Here is a 21,025-nt window from a genome sequence, read left to right as displayed (position 1 = left end):
TGAAATTATTACTTTCTGCTTCCCAAACATTGTGTCTCAGTGTTGTAACTCTGATTCAGCATGGTGGAGAGGGTGATGTGAAGGGCTGGCAGCTTGAAGGCCATGTTAAATCCATATTTCACTGCTGGCCCATGACAGGAGAGCAGGGTACAGCAGAAAGAGGACAGCAGCTGGACTTTGCTAAGACCAGCTTGCCATACATCTTGACTTGGTGTTGGTGTTTGGTTTTTTTTTCAACTTCTTTTTGAAATTATTTAGAAAAAAGTAGGCCTGTTTTAAAGGTCATGATTAACGTGCACTTGCACCTCTTGGACTTCTGCAGCCTGCCTCTGCTGTCTGTGTCTCAGCCTGCTGTCCCGGTGCCTCTTTGGCCCCTTTGGTGGCTTCCAGCATCAGCTGCTGTAGGGGTGTAGGAATAGAAACACACACTTCTACAGGTAGTTGTGGTTTTTTTTCTGGTAAGGAAAGGAGGCTTTTGCAGTTGCACTGGCTGTTAGTAGCCAGTCCTTCTGGAGCGGTGAGCAGGCACAACAGGCTGGGGCCATGGAGCAGGTGTCCTTTTTGGAGGTGCTGGCTGTCCCCTTGAACAAGGACTTTGGCAGGGCTTCAGTGGTTGGGGTTAAACCCAGGAGTGCCCTGCTCTGGTATATGCTTATGGCCTTGCAAAAGTAAGGGGGAAGATGGGTTTGAATGGAGGGTTGCAGACAGCAAGTTTTTGAAGTATAATCATTTAATCTTTTTGGTTTTTTTAATAGTGACAAGAAAGTGGAAAGACTGGTACCAGCTCCCTGAGTTGGGCTGCAGGCATGCCAGAGGTCTTCACCCAGCTATCTGTTCCCGACTGTATCATCTCTTGGAGGACATGGAGGCTCCCTGTGGTCTCAGGGCTCTTCCAGGGGTGAGTTGCTCTCACAGGCATTCCCAGCTCTGCCCACACAATTTGCCTTTATCTCCCCTGTCCCTCATCACATCATAACCTCTGTCTTCTGTCATTTTTCTCTGTGCCTGATGAGGCAGTCCAGGTTTTACATGGTGGCCCACAGACTGGGACATCCCCTTGGTGGCTGCAGAGGGCTCAGGCTCAGAAACGGCAGTGCCCAGGTGAGTAAGGAACAAAGGGCTGAGCTTTTTCATGGGTTTGCCTCCTTTCTGGCCAGCCTTCAAAATCAGTTTTGCCCTGGGAAGGAATAAGTTATGTCTGCAGAGTAACAGATTACCTGCTCAGGGCAGACAGGAGGGAGCCAAGCAATGTGCTGGGGCTGCACCAACACTCCAGCATGTCTCCAGGAACCTGACTGCAGGATCTATGTATGGAGATTAAAAAAGCAACCCCAAAACATCACCACCACCACCCCCCAAACCCAAACTCAACCCACCCAAAAAAGCCTCCCCTTGCCCCTACATCCCTCCACCAAATTTTCAAAAGGATCAAGTAATTGTTTCAGTTGGCTTAAGCCAAAATACTCCCAGCTTTTCAGCTGGCAAACATTTAGTGAAGCTATCTTAAAATGTCTTGGGAATACCCATTTCAGGCTCAGCCTTCCTGTGCAGTGAGAGGACTTGCCAATACAAAGGGCTCGGGCACCAAATCCACCTTTTCAGGTAAGATCCCCATGCACTCCCACTCGCAGCACTGTTCTCAGCACTCTCTTACAATTGCACGTGTCTAGTCCCCTTTTCTCACCCATCCCCACACACGCTACTCCAAGGATGGTCAAAAGCTTGAGTGCTGGGGCATTTCTGGTCTGAGCTCCTCGTCCAGTTGGTGTGAATGGTTTGCACAGCCTGTCCTGGCTGGTGTGATGGGCGCTTTGTAATCCTGGCAGGGAAATTAGGTTGAGCAATGTAATTACAGACAGGTTAAAGGAGCCAAAGGGCAGCTAATTTTTCGGGCTTTGCCTTTCTGTTTTGACTTCTAGCTTCTGGCAGCAATTTCCACAATATTTGCTGGCCCGGTTTGAGGTCTGGTACAGGAAACACATTCAGCTAGTGCGCCTTAGCAGTAACCACAGCCAGATGAGTGGAGCTGGGCTGATTTTGAGCTGCTGATGGTTTATTATTTGATACATTCTTTAATGCATGAGAGGGATTCGTTTTAGGTGGGATGTTCATTGGAGGTCTTTAGTAGCTTTACAGTCATAGTATGGTGTGCAAACTGAGTGCAAGTTTTAAAGCGATTCCTCTGAATTCTGAGCCTGACCCAGTATTACTGAAACTGGTACAACAGCCTCTCCTTCCTGGAAGGTCTCATGCCTTAAGGAAGGCGTTACAGTGCCAGCAGTGGCTGCTTATTTTGCTTTCAGAGAGAGCAAAATCAAGCCCTGCCATGCTGAGCACACAGGGTTGTAGCAGTGGGACAAACCGTGTGCCTGGCAGCGCAAGCTGACAAGTTTTGGCATTGCAAACAGAGTGAGCCGAACGCTGGACAGTTGTGGGCCAGTCTGTAAAGCCTGGTGCTGGTGTGTTTATGGTAGGCCCTGCCATTCCTGTAGCTACTTTTCTCTTTTATTGCAAGAGCAACTCTCTTCAGAAATGAGTCCTCAGGTTTGACTAATTTCATATGCGTGTGCCCGTCTGGTTCAGGAGTGACACAGAGAACTTCATTGCCATTAGTGCAGCATGAAAATGCTTGCAAAAGGTGAACTGTGCTTTTCAGTAGCAGCTTAAACACCTGAATGCAGTGTTCTTCGCTGAGCTGTTGTGAATGAGCAGCGACAGCTTTAGAATAATATTGATTCGCTGGAAAATGGTTGGTTGAATTTTGGGATAAGTAAAACCCACTTGGGAAGGTGTGAACAGAGAGAGGGGTATTTATTAACACTTGTGTTGCTCGTGTCTCTGGATTTTATTTATTCTGAAGTGCTGCTGAAGTTCTACTGTGATTGTGTCACTAGTTTTGATGGCAGATCCCTGCCTTTCTGTCAGACGCCATTTCCTCTGCGCTGTACAAAATTAGCTGCAGCCTTCCACAGTGTGCGTCCCGGAGTGCGGGCCAGCCACGGTCGGGGCCTCGTGGCGCAGAGGTGGATGAGGCATGGCTGCCACAGCCCCCGTGGTGCCAGGCACCCCACTGTGAATGCTTGTCTGCACAGCCCATTGCCCTCCCGGGAACGGGTGGGCTTGCACCAGTGCTCCACTTCGCTAACAACCAGTGCTTCACCTGCCCCCTATGGGAAATATAGTTTGTAATACCTACAGCTGGAAAGCATGACTGCTTAATAATGTAAAACTAACCACTCTTCAGCACATCGTACTGCTACAAACAGTTTGTGTTCCTGGCACGCTCTGGCTAACGGTTTGGCTGCCTTCGGAGTGCTACCCGCAAGTAGGAGGGAAGGTAAGAGCGAGGCTCCAGGCGAGCACTGCACACAGCCGTTAGGAGAACTGTATAGATCTGTGCAATGACCTTTCCAGACTACTGGGTATAAAATGTTGAGGTCATTCGTGAAACAAATAGTTGCAATCCAGGGAGATTGGAGTATTTTAAAATGCGCCTCAAAGAGCCAAATGACCTTTACTGTTTCTCGCTAAATTTAAAAATGCTCTCCAGGGTCCTGCTAATGCAGTTAGCGGGAGAGGCAGATTTTGGGGCGGTGACAGCATTTTGATTTAGGGTGCGTGCCAGACCCCATGGGATTAACCACGGCTTTTGAAGTGACTGCCGTGCTGGGGAAGGGGCCACGTGCTCAGGCTGAGCCTGTCAGGCCTGAGGTCACAGGACTGTGTACAGGTCAGGGGATTTAAGCCGGCTGCAGGACAACAGTGGGCATTTGGCCGAGGGCGTGCGGTAGCACCTGTGCGTGCATTCAGCCCCCTTGAGGGGAGCTTACTTGCGTCTCCTAACTGGATTTAAAGGCGCATCTGCTGAAGCCAGGCACAACTGGCCAGGCTGCGGTGAGGGGGGTGTTAGGGTGAAGACACCCAAGCATGGAGCATACAAGTGCTTGTGCACCATGGAGGAGGCATGCTTTCACACCGGGGTGGTTTTTTTGGTTCTTTTGTTTGCTTATGGCATTGTGTTCTTGTGTCTTAATAAATACAGGCCCCCTGCACCCCAATATCCCCTCCGGCAATGAAGCTGTAAATCACAGCCTGGCTCAGGCGGAGCTGCTCTGGGTGAGCATGGGTTAATGAGCTGCAGCCAGTCACCAGGTGAGTTGGGGCACCGGGCTGCTGGACTGAAATACTTTGAGTTCTTTGGGGTTTTTTTAAGAGTAATAGCTCAGAATTGCATCACCCTGTGAGGCAACTAGTTGCAGGGGTACAGCGCACAGAGGGGCGAGGGGTGTCACTGTTTGTTAGGAAGAGAAGGGTGGAAGAGGTGGTGGAGGAGCTCATTTCAGTGCCCTGTAGTGTGGCAGCTTTGCTGCCCCACGGAGCTGGGCAGTCCTGGGGTGCCAGAATTGCAGGTTTAGTAGGCTGTGCTCCCAGGCTGCTGTGCCTTTGGGGTCTGCTCAGCCTGTGCCCTCCCGTTGACACCCAGCACAGCTGGAGCAAACCTCTAAGGGGTGTTGTTGCTCCCCAAGAGTTGACCAGCAACCCCTGTGTGCCAGCAGGATGCATCGCTATGGGCTGTCCCCCAAAGGTGCGCTCTACCTGCAGTCACGGGGCTGCCCAAGGGTTCACTGGCCTGTCCCCAGCTCAGGGACACCCCAGGGTGTGGGATGCTGCAGGTGTAGGGTGGGGAGAAAGGGAAGGGATTTTGGGTTTTGGGAGGGTCATATTCCAGGAGACCCCAGGGGTGCTGCAGGGCAAGGGAGGGGGTAGGTTCGGGTTAGGACAGCTCCCCCAGCCCCGCCAAGGTGCCCGGTGCAAGGCTCTCGTCTGGCAGGATCCCAGCACACGGGCAGACCACATTGCTGGAAGTGCTCAAGCCCTGGCAAGAAATTTCACACGTAACAGAGACTTTGTTTCGTATTTTATTGAATTTCATTTATATTAAATTAAAAATATATTTCTGACAGATTCATGTAACAAAAAGGCAGAACAGTTTTCAAATTGTTCAGCTGGGATGAGCATGGGTTGATGCAAGGTGGGTCGCGGTCTACATTTGCCTTAACAAACAGATAAAGCTCTACCCCAGGGACCATGAGGAGAAACTCGGGACTGCACACGGGGGATGAGGGGGAAGTATAACCACACAAAGAGAAGATCCACAGGTTTCTCCCCAGCCTCCAAACAAGACAAAAGGGGAGGGAAGGAAAAAAAGAAAAAACAAGAAACAATGAAAAGAAGGGAAATTATGCTAAAATATATACCTAATATTAACCCAGGTCAGTAAGTATTTTAACAGTGTATAATCCTCGATAGCTAAAATATGAGAAACAAAAGGTTAAAGTAACATTACGCCACACACAATTGGCATACCCTACTGTGTAAGCAAGTGCAGAAAGTCTGAACACACCACAATAGTGCTAAAACACAGAATCACACAGAATGCCAAAAATGGTACTTCTAACCAAAACCAGAGGGTGGGAAGGGAGAGGAAGAAAAGGGGAGGAGTGGCTTAAATCACAAGCAAATTACCTATATACAAATCAACCCTAAGGACAATTATGTTCCAAATAATGGTGTCCACAAGGAAAATAAAAGCAACATTATCCTTATTTACAAATGCAACTAGCTGTGTCTTTAACAAGCTATAAAAATACTATTCACATTTTCAAAGTAACATACAGTAGTTTCTGTATTTTTTTTAATTTTTGTTTCAGAAAGGCAGCTAACTCTGAATGCATCACTTTGCAAGAAATGAGTGACTTCCCCAACACGCTGATGCTTCTCTTCTTCTGAAGGTACTTCATAAGGCAGAAGTATTGTTGTTTTGTCTCTTTGCACTTTGAGAACATGGATAATTGGCTGAACCCCAGACCCTCCCCACCTCTGCCTCTCGCCCACCCCGGGTAGGTGGCCAGGCTGCCTGCAGTGAGTGTGGCCCATGGAGGCAGCCGCCCCTGCGCCACGGCACTGTCCCATCCCTGTATCACCTCCCAGGTGGGGCTCAGCCTTTGATTTTAAGGGAACAGCAATGTCATCATCCATCTGAGCCTCATCATAAAAGAAAAAAGTCAAGATGACCAAGTCAGGAAATACATTTTGGATATCTCTGGTTTTAGGAAGAGACTTCTTTTCCCCCTCCATTTCCCCTTCCTACTCTAGGGCTGCTAACTCTTTAGAAATTCCAACATACAATGTTTGGGGAAATTGCAAAACCTGGGCAACAAAAAAAAAAAAAGGGATTTAAACCATTGTGAATAATGTATCAAATGTGTACCAATTACCGAACAAATGCTATAAAAAATTATATGCCTTCATCGACCTGCATTTTTCACTTAACATAGCCAACCATAAAACCACAAGTAAGTACCCAGCAACTACCTTCAGTCCTCATCTTCAAAGGAACAGTGGTTTAGTGCATTCAAAGTTAGCTACCCCTTACACAGCTGCTCAGTTAATAATCGACCCATTTAACAGCAGTACCAGTTTATGCTACATATGTCATAGTACCTTACCTCAAAAGAACGGCATACATATCTACACTTACTTATAAAATACCATTCACAGTTTATTACTGTGGTTATCCCAAAAGGGTTTAGTCTTCGGAGTGCTATGGACAATACAGTGTTTTCTCCCTAAGAGGGCTCAAAGGTTGGGCAGGACACGGGGACGGTGGTGCTGCGGGGACCAAACCACTGGCAAACAGCACGCACGGCAGTGACAGCTGATGGCTCAGTGTACGTGTGTGCCCTGGTCACACCTGAGCCATCAGCAAGAGGGTGCTGTGCAGGATGCACCCTTGCCCTGTTGGTTTCATCCACAACATGTCTGGAGCATGATTTCATGGCTTTTTTTATTGGAGAGGGGAGAAGAACTGGGACATAATTACTCAGACTGTGTAACACCTTACAAATCTCCCCATAAACCCCCTCCCTACCAAGGTCCACAAAGCTCGCTCTCAAAATTAAATAACAAAAAAGGAGAAAAAAAAGCAGCTCTGACTTGTTTCCTAGTCAGGATAACACCCTTAGGTTTCTCCCTCACACCTTTTCCTGGCTTGTCGGCACAGGCTCCAGCTGGAGGATGCCTTGGGTGGATGCACCTCTTTGCTCTGGCTCTGGTTAGGAGATGTGCTTGGCTGCAGTTCAGGCAAGTCCCACCACCATCAGTCAGACCTGAACACCCACAAGCCTCCCCTGAAATGTGCTCTGTGTCCTCCAAACCTACAGGCAGATCCCAGCCACCACTGCAGTGCCACTGATGACAGTGCCTTCCCTGTCCGTAATTTTCCCAAGAGCAACAAGCCTACAGCATAACAACGTACTAATCCACACAACGGTACAGAAATATGACCTTGTGCTGAAACAAAATTAAAACAAAGGTGGAGACGTGATTTTTTTTAGGTATTTGAAGTCATGCTTCTAACACAGAGCTTTATTTCTGTTATTTATTCCCAATCTGAAAGCTCCATTTGTAAGCTTTTACTTACATTTGTAAGCTTTTTACGTTACCTTTTCTACCTGTGTAACGCATAGCAAGAGCCAGAAAATAAAAAGAGGGGGAAGCTTGTGAGCACAGCAACGCTGCACAGAGGCTGCCCTGTGAGATGATTGCAGCTCCTTGCATGGGATGGAGTGTGACTATTACAGCCAACCAACCCCACCCCACACAGTCTTGGCTTTCTAAAAATGAATTTGAACCCAAATCCACTATTTTATATAACTACAGATGAACTGCTTCATCAGCAGCAGAGGTCTAAGATCCATGGCAATAAAAATATTGCAAGTGACAGAGCTAGAAACGAAGGATGCATAGCCCACGTAACTGTAAGTAACACCACCTTTTGTGCTTTTTAAAAGCCAAAGAGGGGACTGATAACTGGAGGCCTGGCACTGGTTCATGCCTCTGTTCCACCAGTCATCCTCAAGTTGACCAGCCTTCAAAGCAGGTAAACACCTACCTGGCCTCAATAGATCCAAAATGTGACTGGGAAATAAGGGTGGAAGCCCCGATACGCCAGTTGTGCAAAGTGAGGGAAAATCCATCCTGACAAGTAAGCAATGCCCCAGCTGTCAGTCCCCAGAGCATTTATGTTTCTCCCATTCTCTCTCTCTAAAGGGGTCAGCAGACAGAGGGTGCGAGTGTCTGTGCGTGTGCGCACGTGGGTGCTGCAGTTACCTTGCATAACACGATGCCTGTGGAGGGTGCAGAGGGCTCCCAGAAGCAGTAGGGCTGACCAGGAGGATGCCTTCAGTCATCCTGGGGAATTACATGACCAACAGCCTAATTCTGACTTGTGCCATTCTCCTCATCTCACTGGCCCAAATAATCCCGTCATTCCTTTAGCTGCTACCATGATACAGGACACCTACACAGACCCGGCAGGAAAAAAATAAACATTTTCTTTAGTATCGGAGTTCTCCATAGAGGTCCATCATCAGAAAAAAACCCCACTCCTCCCAAGCTATATTTCTAGGCTGACTGATCTCACAGCTAGTATTTCTCATCCATACTGCCCAGATCTATCTGTAGCTATGGAAAGAATGGCTCCACAGAGCACCAGGGACAAGCTGGGCTTTCAGAGTTGCCATTTTCTTTACTTCTAGGCTGGGATTAGTGGTGTCTGGGGATGGGGCATGGAGGGAAACACTGCCCTATAGCTCCCTTTCAGATCTTTAGTGGAAACTGGTATCAGATCGGTGGCACATGTACAGGCTGCCCTGCCCCAGCACCACATCTACACAAGTGCCCTTTGCACGCAGCCTCTGGAGTTACCAGCTGCAGGACAGGAAAAGACAGGTATTTACCCATTAATTCAGGAAATAATTGGAACAAGATCATTGCTTACAATTCCTGCAGTCAAGAAATGCGTTTTCTACCAAGTGGTTCAACCAGGGTTAACGCAACCTTTCTTTGTACACAGAAAAGCATTCCTGGGCTGAGCTTAAGGAACCTGAAACAGACCCACCCGGTGGCTCTTACTGCTGATAGTCGCTCCGATTTATTTCCATTGCTCGCTACCTGTGAGAGATGACCTGTTTGAAAGCAAGTTGTAAATACTCCGCTACATCTGAGTGAATGGCAATGTAAGAATCCCTCCTGGCTATTTTGCAGAAAAAGAAAAAAAATGAAAAGAGCTGAAGAAGGAAACTTAAAAAGTAGTTGGTTTCAGTCAATTATGTTACAGCAAGTCAATCAGATCCAGCATTCATATCTGTTTGAAATAACCCTCAGGTAGATAATAACATCCAAGACAAGTATCACTGAAAGAGATTAGGAAAAAATAAGCTGTTGCTGTCTTTCATTTAGTGTGTTGCTTTGTGCTTTGAACAAAGGCTGATACACACTCGGATACCTGCTCTTGAAAAGTTAGTCACTGCTCTTCTGCTGCACAGGCTACAATACGGGAAAGGAAAACATTTACAAATAGGAGACTGCAGTATAAAATCCATAAAAACTGACAGTGCTATGCACAGATACCATTGTAGAACCAGAGAATTAATTACACCCAGACAACACGCTTCTGCTGATGCTCTCAGCTACTGCTTTGTGCTGACAGAATGCAGTTTGCATTCCGAAAGATCTGCTTCCCCCCCAAACCTGTAATTATTCATTAAAAAGCCTGACCCTCATCTTTTACAACACAATACAGTTGAATGTTTGCCATGATTCTGCCACGTGCATTTGCCCGACTTCTTTCACCAAAGCAGCAGCTATACCCCCTAAGGCAAACACGGGAGCTGGGGCCAGCCAGGTATTTCTGCTGATCAGATTAAAGCAGCCAAACAGCTCTGCTCTCGGTTTTGCTTTTTTTCTTTAACCACGGTGAAACTTCCTTTGGCAAAGAGACAAAAATCTGCCAAAGGAGCTCAGAACAGCTCCTCCAACTCTTCTGGAGGAAGCATGCAGAATTACGGGCTGTCTTCCGAGGACTGCCACCCCCAGCAGGGAAAAGGAGCAGCTAACCAGACGCCTCAGCACCACGCAGGCCCACACAGTGCAACACAGGTCAACTGCTGGCACAGCAGGAAACCTAAGGGCCGCTGCTGGCAGCTGCAACTCAAACCAGAAGCTCATGGAAGAAAAATACCCACTAGTGAGGCTGCAGTCTGTTGAGTTTCCCACCATCACGAACTACTGTGCTCGTTAACCCTCTGTTATCCCTCTGCTGTTGAAGGCACAGCTAGCAGGGCTCAGCAGAGCGCAGCCTGGCTGCGTGTCAGAGCCCCAGCGTAAGGCAGCTCCCGCTCTGGCCGTCACGCTGCCTCACCTCAAGGAACCGCTGCATTTCCATGCCACTTGATATGTTACATCACACCCACAGTCAACAATTAGAATGAATAAATAATTCAAGTTTTTTTAAGAAACAAAATGTTAAAATGTTAAAAAAGACAATTATTTACATTCTGATTATTTGATGGGCTTGTTTCCAACACCAGTACTACTTAATTACCAGAGAAACAAATGGGCCTCACCTCCCGTGAGCCGCTACATCCCAGCACCATCCCTCCGGGTCTGGTGGTGTGCCTGCTTCTGCCCCAGCAGCCTTTGAGTGCACCTCTTTGAATTCAAACGCATAAGCTGTACCAGGATTTAATTTTATTTTTTTCTCCATTAGGAGTTACTCTGTTACAAGACCTGCTCAGGGACCAATCACCCCCTTTCTCTACCTACCTATGTACCCGAGCTGGTTCTGCGCTGAAACAGGACATCCATGATCCTCTGCCGGTCTTTGTCTCCAGGCAGCTTGGCAAGTGCATCCCAACCTGGCAGACCTTTGTCTGTGCTTCAGACAACACCCTGTGAGCAGTACCGTGGGCAAATCTTCCCTGGAGTGGTGTCTCCAGGACCTCATACCACTCCCCTGTGCCCTCCTGCCCCCCGCCTCTGTCTCCTGCCAAGATCATGAGGCATTATGGGAGGGCAGCAGGAGGAGGCAAGGCCTCCCAGATGCATGATGTTTTTGTAACCATCTATCCCACTTTACTGGTCTGCTGGTCATTTTGTTCTGCCATCAGAAACCACCTTGGTACCACTTGACCCAACATCTCCTTTTAATAGCTTCAAAGATCTGTACTTGTTCTTGTTGTTTTCAGACTCTTCAGCCACGTACTCGGTTTAGAGGTTTAACATCTGCCCTGCGGCTGGTTCAAGCTGGCCTGAATACACCTGAAGCAGAAACAGGCTGTTGGCTGAACCAGCCTTGACCTAGTGATCACACACAACAAGCATATCAACCAACCCAGGTTTGAAATCTCCTCATACCTTTGTCAAGCTGACCTTCAGCCACCAAGATCTGGGTAACTATTCCTTGTTTCTTACTCCTTCCTCTCCTTGCTAGGATTAAAGGTGGCAAGCTGTTGAGGTGGCAGGGATTTGGAGGAGCCTGATGCCATTTCCAGACCAGTGATTGTTGCTGGTTGTGTTGTCAGGTTAGGTCACCCCAAAGATCTCAACTTTAACAGTACCGAAGCGCATAAACTGAAATACTGTTGTATCACCTAAGTTTGCCATCCACCAGGTATTGTTTCTTCCCCTTTAAAAGCCTTGTGGATGAAGATATAGGCAGACCTTCAAAGGTACTTAATAGTTCCTTAAGATTGTTGGTGGGAACTAGGTACGCAAATGCTCTTACACACATGGGTCTTGGCATGTCAGGAGCAAGCCATCAGAGTCTCTGGCCCTTACGCCTCCCTTCCCAGCTCCATCTGCCTCAGGTTGCTAAAACCATCCAGAACTCTGGCTGAAAGCATTTCCAAAGAGGAGCAGGCCAGGGGGTGGGGGTGTCTACCTAAAAAACGAGGTTGATGAAAGCAGAACTAAGTGCGAGGAGACTGACTCATACTTACTTGCATTTTTGATGGAAAGCTCTGCGAGTCATGCACATTTTGACTTCTCAAACCTCATACGCACCGCCTTCTGTGCCAGAGTAATCCTCCTTTTAGAAAAAAGTACTCCGTACTGTGCTGCAAGCCAGAAAAAGCCATTTCTCTCCTCCAATCCCTTTCAGAGCTTGCTCTGCTGTCCTTCACACGGCAGCAGTAAGAGCTGCTTGCTCTGTCACTGTATTCTCTGAAGCAGTCAATGCAATGGCCTCTCAGAACTGGTAGACATTGTTCCAAAGACTTGATTTGCTTCATTTTGGCATTCCCACAGTCATCCTTTACATATAATTAATTCTTTTTTAATTTAAAATTAACATTTTGCTGGTCACTTCCATATTGCTTCATTCAAAATCCAGAAAACAGTTCAAATAAAATCGGAGCATAAGTGCAAACTAACTTTCCAGTGAACCGCTATGTGCGTTTTCTCCAGTCCAGTGTCTGTCTTCCAGTTTAAAGGACCCTTCCCACCACCACCCCACAGAGCACCAGCAGACTTCATGACCCATATCAAACTCTCCAGTTCTCCATCTTGCCCTCAGTGTTGCCTGACAGCATCCTCAACTCCCTTCATGATCACGAAGAAGAAAAAGAGGGAAGAATTTGTTTAGGTCTTACTATGTATTTATAGTCAGCAGGTACAAAAGAGGAAAGCAATGCTTTTTGCATACAAATCTTGGTTTCTTGGCCTGTCTTTTAGCTTCAAAAAGAACACGTTGGAGGCGTGGTTTTGTTACTCTCTTCTGAAAGGGTTTTTGTGTTTAAAGTGTTTGTCACGTTGGCACATATACAAAAATGGTCGTGTCGTGTACCAGTTCTGAGCGGGAGTCTCTGTGGTTAGGAATTGGCACAAAATCATGGTGTGGCTCAGAAAAAGGGTTTTGCCATACATTAGAGTCACATCATCGTTTCTTGGAAAGCCACGATGAAGATCTGAACGATTACGAAAAGCCAGGTTAGCCATTTTCAGTTGGTGGGATAGAAAGTGTTAGAGAAAGAAATTGGATTCTCAATCTCAATTACTATGCTATCACACATGATATAAAAATTGTCCATTTTTCCCCCAATGGAAACTGCACTGAGATTTCCAGAAATGCTGTACAGACTCTCATCAGTTCCTGCTGAAAGAAACAGCCTCTCTGTGGCTTTCCCTACAGTGTCTGAGTTGAATTGCTGAGAACTAGCTGAACAGCAGGCAACACTGCCACTGGCCTTTACTGGTACTGTCTGGCTTCTCTGACCATCTGAACCTCCGCATCTGCGGAAAGTGAGAAATGCCAGATCGTACACGCCTTCTTTCAGTCTCTTTCCTTCCTTCCTTCCTTCCAGGTTCCCAACCCAATCTGCAAACAACTCCAAGACATCCTTTCACTTAGAAATATCAAAAATGAGTGAACTGGCAAGAAGAGGAAGCTCATGGGAGAAAGACAGGGAGGGAGGGGAGAGAGAGAAAAGGAGAGCGAGAGAGAAAGAGTGAGGCAGCTAGAAGGGGTTGCCTTTCCACTTCCGTAAGACCGCGGTCACTACACCACTGTATTTCGGTGTCTGTAGGGCGGCGGGGGCAGCACAGTGCCAGGCTTCAGGGAGAACTCGGAGAGGTATTCAGGATTCTCTGCCACAATGGGCCGGATCCGTCCATTCTGTTTGTAAAAGTATTTTGTGCTGTACTCTTGCAGGTAGTCCGGGTGCTGGAGGGTGCTTCGTGGGGGCAGGCTGTGGTTCCAGTAGTCTGGGTTGTCAAAGGCCTTCTTGGCTTTCTCCGGCAAATTGTTCTTCAGGTACTCAGCATTTTCCAAGGTGTTTGCAAAAGTGTTGAGGTACAACGGCTCGTTCACGTACTCATCCTCTGCTTTGGGCTGCCCGTTCGGAGCGTTGTGATACTCTGGGTTGTCTACAGCTTGGAGATCTCCATTCTTTCGTCGGGAAACAAATGGGTTCTCTTCCACAGGGTTTAGATAATCTAAGGTAAAATTAAAAAAAAAAAAAAAAATCAGCAAAGGGAGGGAGTAATCCATCCATATAGCAAGCATCATGTGTAAGTTACTACCAGGCTTTACCAGAAGCAGTACTTGCACTTGTGCATCCTCCATCCCAGCCATTCATAGAACTCCAGATGAGTTCAGGTGCCAACTACGTTGAACACACACACTTGCTATGAGTGAAGAATTTGCAACCTAAGCAGACAATATGGGTTAAAGTGAAGACCCTGGAAGATGAAGTGACTCATCAAACATACTGGTAAACTAAACTAAAGTTCTCGCTGAGTCACAGCCCATGTACCTTGCGTGATCCTGGACTTCTCTCAGTGTATGATCAACAAACACACCAAGCGACTTCTGCCTCTGCTGCTGACTCTCTGTTGCAACCTTGGGCATATCAGTCAAACCCTCGGCTCTGCAGTCTTTCCATCCAGAAAGCTCTATAGAAATCTTAGTTAAGCCTCTCTGCACAAAAACCATCCCCCAGGGCTAACTTCTAAGACAGCTTCATTTCTAACAGAACAATTTGCCTGATTAAAAACCTTCCATCCCTGAAGGACAAAGGGCCTCAAAGTGTTATAAAAAAAATGATTCAAATGAGCCTTGGAAAGAGTACAAGAGAGCCTTACATCAGCTCCAAAACAGGACTTGGAGCAGGTTACAGTCACTTCAGATCACTTTCTGTGGATTAACACTACAAAAAATTGTAGCTGAATTGCAGAGAGGTTTTAAGGCATATGGAGTTTGCATGGGAAGCTAGACAGGAGGTGGGAGGGAAGAGAAACCCAGACATTGGCTGTCCTAGGTTAAAAGTGCGTGCTGAGTAAGGTCTCTTCCCCGGCCACACACAAGTGACTGAGCCACAGAGCGATGGATGCATTGAGTGTCATGTCCTGCCCTGCTCTGTGTGTAATGAGGTCTCGCAGCAAAGCAGAAAGCCAGCCAGCCTGGGCAGGAGGGAGGCCACTGCCACTGCACGTGGGCTGCAAAGGCAATGGCTTGGAGGTGAGCCAGGGACAACAGTGCCTGGGGGTGGGACCCCTGCAGCAAGGTATGTCAAAAGCATCCAGTACATTCAAGGCTGGAAATCATCAGATCAAAACCACTCCAGTATTAATTCTGCTTTCCTTCTCACAGCCTAGAGGTGCCTTACAAAACAGGGTCTCCGTGCTGCTGCTGTTAGTGAGGGATGATCTCTCAGCTGATCTGTGCTGCACAGGGGTGCCAACACAAGACCTCCATTTCCAGTGGCATGGCTCTGGTCATGGGCTCTGGAGACACCTCCACACAAAGTCCTGCCTGTTTTAAGAGGTTGGCTATGTCCTCACCTCACCTCTGTCCTTATCCAGGACAGGGCCAAAACTATTAAATGCAAAAGTTCAAGACTTAGCGAGTACCTCTGAGCACTTAGCTAAACCTTCGCTGAACCCAGGATGAAGAGGCACATGTGCCTGTACCAACCGCAGAGTGGGAACATTTATTTTTTTTAAGGCGATGACAGCCAAGCAGTGCTTTGATTTGAAACCCCCAGCTGACAGCGCGCAGCACTGTGGCCACACTGCAACATCCTTGTGCCTGTGCCCAGTGACACAGGAAGGAGGTGCTTTCTCCTGAGCTGCTGCAGGAGGGCTCAGGCAGCATCTGTGAAGTGTTTAGTTCCTTCAGAACACTAAAGATCCCCAGGGTGAACCTGTATGTGAACATATGTGTGGGCTTACACTGAAGCAAACTTGCAGCATCAAATCTCTGGTTGCAAGGGTGGTTGCAGAAGAGCAGGGCCATAAGTGCACTCCCACAATTGCTACAGCCATGGGTCAAGCCTCAGGGCTCCCTCCGATTCCACCATGTAACACCAAGGGTAAGTGGCTTCCAAATTCTTAGCAAACACAGTAGTTACTTGGCATTTACATTTGCATTAATTAGTTTCTTTAAAGCTAATGCAAAGGTTTGAAAGCAAATTACTAATGACACATCCCCTTACATCTAAATGACTGCTGTCACTATTTAAAAAGGAAGAAATGAATGACAGCGAACTGGGAAGCATAAAAATCTGAGCTGGCACAGATCTAGGCAAACTTCACCTTGCAGTGATGGTCTCTGAAGCACATCTTGTTCTTTCAATCCTAAACTTCTCTTGGGTATAAAATGCCAGGTGTGTGTATTGGTTCTGTGATATGTTCAACATGACATTTACCAAGCACAATGCCACGAAGATAAAGAAGATCAATAAAGAAAGCAAAGTGGAGAATACGGCTGGCCAAAGATAGATCCTTTTCTTGGAAAAAACCTGAAGATTTGTGTTGGGATTACAAGAAGGTTTGGCTTTTTTTTAATTCCTGTCTCATTTCCCAGAAAGAAAACTAAAAGGGGGAAATACCAGACTTGACATATTGGCAGATTTAAGCTCTTCTAAGTAGAAAATTAAGCAAAGCAAAATGAATTGCCATGCAAAGAACTATTAACCTAGTCAGAATGTTTCAACCTTGCTGGGTTACTCAATAAAGCCATTTTTGGTGAAAAGCTGCTGAGACAGAAAAAGAGAGAAAGTGGTCAGATTAGACCAGGAGTTTCTCCAGAAAGATAATTTTTTACCTGTTTTAGGTTTGTCTCGCATCGGCGTCATGTAACCATCCTCATCCAGCTCTCCTCGCACGACCCGCTCGGGTATGAAGACTGTGGGATCAGCGCTGTACCTCTGGGTGCTGCTGTCCTCTTTTGACAAGGTTGCCACTTGTTTCCGTAGCGTGCCATTACAGCAGGTGTCTTCAAAGATCTCAGCAGTGGCCCCTTGAGCAACTGGTGCTTCTGGTATTATGCAGCCAGGAGCTCTGTATGGCATCGGCACTTCTGCAGCATAGCCACCATCTCTATACACAAACTGGTTCTGTTGAAAAAGAAAAGGCAGCATGGGAAAGGAGGCTCCGAAGGGAGAGAATATTCAACACTATGTCACCTCTGTGGCTCCTGTGCCTTTCTGGCCTCAACTGCTCAATGACGCATTCCACGGGGCAGGCGTACCCTTGTCCATCCTGCAGACTGCTGCATTGCCAGCGCTGCGGCATCAGCAGCAGCACAGGCTATGCTGCGGACTGGCAAAGTATCTGTCTGCCCAGTGGTGCTGAGCTGGCTTCCCCTCCCAGGGACTCACCACCAGAGCAGCGAGGGGAGCAGGGAAGCAAGCTGGCTGCTCAGGGCTGGAAATGGGGCAGGAAAACTTGTCTCCTGCCTAGACCTGTGGAGGCTGGATTTACACAGCTGCAAGAGGCAAACAGGCTATCTCTTCTATTACTTTGGCAATCTCCCCTGGTTTCTGAACAAAACCCTTAAACCTCATGTTAGGGAAATCTGCAAAGGAGACTGGGGATAGAGGACACGATCATATCTGAACTCCGTTTATTCTGGGGGGGCCTACTTTTAGGGTGTCCTACAGCGACAATCACATGGCCGCCCAAACACTATGCAATTCCACCAGGCAGTGCATTTCAGGCTGGTGAACTGTGTTATGCTGGTACCTCAACTCAACGGTTCAACTCGACCTACCATTTTGCTTGTCAGCTAGGGTGTGCAAGGAAATTTTGACCTATAAATAGGAAGGAAAAATGAACAGATTCATCCAAGCCTGTTACCTAAATGCTCTTTCAAGAAAAGTTAGCAGAATTTTAGGTGTGGGTCCATAGAGCTTGCACATGAATCCAGGCTGAGTAGAGATCTTGACTATTTGATTGCTTATATACACACTTCATTCACTGTTAGCTTTTCGGCTAGGAAAAAGGGGTCTGAAACAGAAAGTATGAAGCGAGGGAAGGAGGAAATCCTAAAGGATGAAGGCTGAATGTGAAATACTTACTCCTGACATAGGGGTGTAGGCAGGAGGAGGGCTGTGTCCAATTTCACTCTAATAGGAAAGAAAAATGGAATGATGGATATGTAATAAGAGGTCACACGAATGAAACAAGTCACATGAGCTGTGAGCTAACGGGGAGAAACATGCACATTGGATTTCCTAACTGAATCCAAAATCAAAGAATTCAGTCACAGCAAATACCTCACCAACATCGACAAACTGTGTGCCTCACCAGTCTTAGGGAGGGCTGCTGAGTTCCTCTTGCTGGGTAAGGGCATGTGCCATGTTACACCTGCTGACAGCTCCCGTATACCCTGCAAATGTCTCCTGTTTCGTTTTTGGAAAGGCAAATTGTACAGAAAGAATGACAGACGATGCAATCAACTTCAGAGGAAATACAGGGCAGGAGAAGTGCAGAAAGCAGCGTCCAGCTCCAAGACAAGGCTTGCTTTCCCAGGGACAAAGCAGGAGAGGAATAACTGGGAGGTCAGAAGGGTGCAGGACTGTAATTAGACGGTCACAGCTAGCTTAGTATCCCAGTAAAAACAGCCCCTAAGTTCTGGTAAACCCAAATATCACTGCGGCACCTGGATTTCAAGACTCCAGTGTGCCACGGTCCTGCTCACCCTTCTAATGTCACCTCTGTATCACAGGCTAAGGGGTTTTACTGAGAAGTCTGCAGTATCTATGCAGAGATCTTCATTATGATATTGGTTTCTGGAACCATTGTACACTGGCCTGTGGACCCTGAACTGCTGTAACATGACCAGCACAGCATCTGCATTTATATAATATATAATAAATATATTACTGCTTCTCAAAACTAGCCTGTTTTTTATTGAAGAAATGCTGATTTTTTTGAGGAAAATAAAACCACACCAAAACAAATTTTATTTTTCATGGGAGTTTCTAATGCCAAAATGTTACTTTTTACACTGAAAGATCAGTTCATCATAATTTCTTTGTTTCCCATTTTATTTCAAAAACTTTATTACATTTCATTTATCTCCTAGTTGGGGGAGAGAAAAAGGGTTTGAAGAAAGAAGGTCTAAACTTGAGATAAACTAGAAGGAAAAACTGCCTCTGGAAAGACGTCTAACCACCCTGAGAATACTCTACTTTAGAAAATTATCTCGGTAACCAAAACCTGTTTCAAAACCACATCCACACCAAGAAACATATCAAAATTAAAAGACAACATGCATCCTCACATAGTAAGGATTGGATGTTCTACAGTCAATCTTTCCCTTATAAATTCCTTGACAAAACATCAGGATGATGATGGTGGTCACTGTCAAATTGTCTTATTTTATAAAAGAATGTTTTGTGTTTAAGCAAAATACCTGCATCAGGAAAAAACTTTAAAAACCCCTAACTTTTTAAAAATGCATACTGTCTGCCTGAAGACCCTTTTCTGGTGATGGAGAATTTCTTTCTATTTGAAATACCGCCACAGGCATTTGGTTACTCAGATATAACACCTTCTGAGGTGCAAATGCAGTGATGAGCCATAGCTAGAGATACACTTTTCACCAGCCCCATGAAAATTTGTCCTTATTTAGCCAAGTTATGACTTAAAAAGACTCCAGGTTGCAAATTACAAAAGCACAGGAAAATCTTTGTTAGCTGAATTGTCTATCTGCACCACCCATTAGCAAAGCTTGAGCAGGACTCTCTCTGTTTTTCCTGAGCGAAACTAGATGCTGGAAGGAAACACAGGAGGGGATCTATCCCATGGTCTCAATAACCCCCCTGGCCAGTGCCCAGGGAGGAGGAAGAGAAGAAAATAGCAGTCTGAGCAGATTGCGGAGCAGTTGAGAGGCTTACAAGGAAGGTGATGCTGGGGGAGCTGGCAGCAGGGATGGTCAGGAGCTAGGGAATGGTGCCTTGCAAAGGAACAGAAGGCAATGGCAAGTGAAAGAGACTGTGAGGTGCCAGGAAGTAGAAAGGGCTAGCACGTGACAGGAGGCTGAGTAGGAAGGGAGATGGTAGTAAGACCTAAATGCAACAGGGAGAAACAGGAAGCACAAGGACAAAAGACAGTCTGAAAGCACTGAAATACTTCTCTAGAGTCTGGAGCTGAACTTGAATCTCCTCTGCTGTCAGCAAATCGCTCTTGAACCGAAAAGCCCAATGCAGGCCTGGTTCAGCTGGTGCAGAGGGAGCTGAGCAGCCACTGGTTCTCCCTTAGCACGAGTGGTAGAGCTTTGCTCTGTGCAGCCAGTGGGAGCTCCATTGGGAGCTCCAGGGGCTCTGTGCATGGGTAATAGGGCTGAGGGAGGAGGGGATGAGACACCACTGAAGTCTAGCCTAACTGTGACTCACTTCATTAAGCTTTTGCCAAAGAGCTCATTATATTTGAAAAGCAGAGCTTAAACTTAAGCCCAAGGCCTGGGAGCAACTTTGGCTTCTCTGGCTCAGCTGTGGCTGCTGACAGCCAGAGAAGCCAGGATGATGCCAACTGCAAAGAAAGTGCTGTGTAAGGCAGTACAGACAGATGACAGAGGACTTGGTTGGATCAGCCTGGAAGCTTCAGTGCTGCCCCAGCCAGGCATGGTCTCCTTCTCTCAGTCAAGCAAAGTGTACTTGTATCCAGAAGAGCAACAGCCAAGAGATGTTCACAAGGAGGGAAGGAAGAACCAAAGTCAGCAGTTACCTTGCTGAGATGATCGCACTTGAGAGTGAAGAAGATTGTAACAGGAGAGGGAACACTTTACTGGAGATTACTTTTTAAAAGGGAACAGACATCAATACACATCTGGATACAGACTGTGCAGCAAGCATGTAACTTTGCAGTCTTCTGCAAAAGGCTTGTTTGGAATAACTGGGAAAGTCGCTTTAAACAGGGAACACAGTGAAAACTGGAGATGCTTTGATTGCAGAGGTCAAATCCCCCCTGAAATCCCTCACCTTTCTTTTGCACCACAGACTTACAGTCCACTTGTAATGACACATGGGCAAGGACAGGTTGCAACTCATAATGTGTTAGACAAATGGATTAAAAACATCCCACGAGCGTGCCAGATGCTAGTTCGAAGTCCTGCTGATAGCTAAAGGATGTTACACTGCAGGAGACTTAATCTGCCTTCTCCTTGCCCTCTGATCTTGTTTTTACTTGAATTCAGGGAAGCTTTCTGCCTACTCCAAAAAGATGGAGGAGGAAGTTGTGAAGACAGATAAGTAGTAAACTATGGTCCATAGAAGATGGTGAAGATTTAGGCACACTGATGATTACAGGTAGGATCCAGAGAAGAAATACAAAGCAGTGACTAGAAAGTCAGCTCTCTCAACGGTGAGGAATCCCAAAGCTCTACTGGGAATCCTCT

At 46.8% G+C, this 21,025-nt stretch overlaps 2 protein-coding genes across 7 annotated transcripts in view; one reads left to right on the top strand and one right to left on the bottom strand.

Moving 5' to 3' along the window:
• The window catches only part of LOC308068740 (uncharacterized protein), an 82,215-nt gene extending 76,383 nt beyond the window's left edge, over nucleotides 1-5,832 (top strand). Inside the window, exons 4-9 of the mRNA XM_080399891.1 lie at nucleotides 756-898; nucleotides 1,018-1,101; nucleotides 1,533-1,602; nucleotides 3,267-3,337; nucleotides 4,043-4,152; nucleotides 5,712-5,832. Coding sequence (XP_080256017.1) covers nucleotides 756-898; nucleotides 1,018-1,101; nucleotides 1,533-1,602; nucleotides 3,267-3,337; nucleotides 4,043-4,084 — 410 coding nt within the window. The 3' untranslated portion in view covers nucleotides 4,085-4,152; nucleotides 5,712-5,832. The remainder of the gene's footprint in view (nucleotides 1-755; nucleotides 899-1,017; nucleotides 1,102-1,532; nucleotides 1,603-3,266; nucleotides 3,338-4,042; nucleotides 4,153-5,711) is intronic.
• ERBB4 (erb-b2 receptor tyrosine kinase 4) overlaps nucleotides 4,902-21,025 on the bottom strand; it is a 640,461-nt gene continuing 624,337 nt past the window's right edge. For 2 of the 6 annotated variants that reach the window (XM_080399817.1, XM_080399816.1), the window contains exons 26-27: nucleotides 16,448-16,739; nucleotides 7,507-13,836 (exon numbers count right to left, since the gene is read on the bottom strand). In XM_080399817.1, the coding sequence (XP_080255943.1) occupies nucleotides 13,400-13,836; nucleotides 16,448-16,739 (729 nt within the window). In that variant the 3' untranslated portion in view covers nucleotides 7,507-13,399. Of the gene's footprint in view, nucleotides 7,354-7,506; nucleotides 13,837-16,447; nucleotides 16,740-21,025 lie in introns of those variants that run through there. The other 4 variants (XR_013930080.1, XR_013930081.1, XR_013930082.1 and 1 more) reach the window with 4 other exon arrangements.

The sequence above is a fragment of the Falco punctatus genome, assembly GCF_963210335.1.
Source record: "Falco punctatus genome assembly, chromosome: 8".
Classification (NCBI taxonomy): Eukaryota; Metazoa; Chordata; class Aves; order Falconiformes; family Falconidae; genus Falco; species Falco punctatus.
Note: the sequence above shows the minus strand (reverse complement) of the source record. Positions and strands in the feature narration are given on the sequence as shown.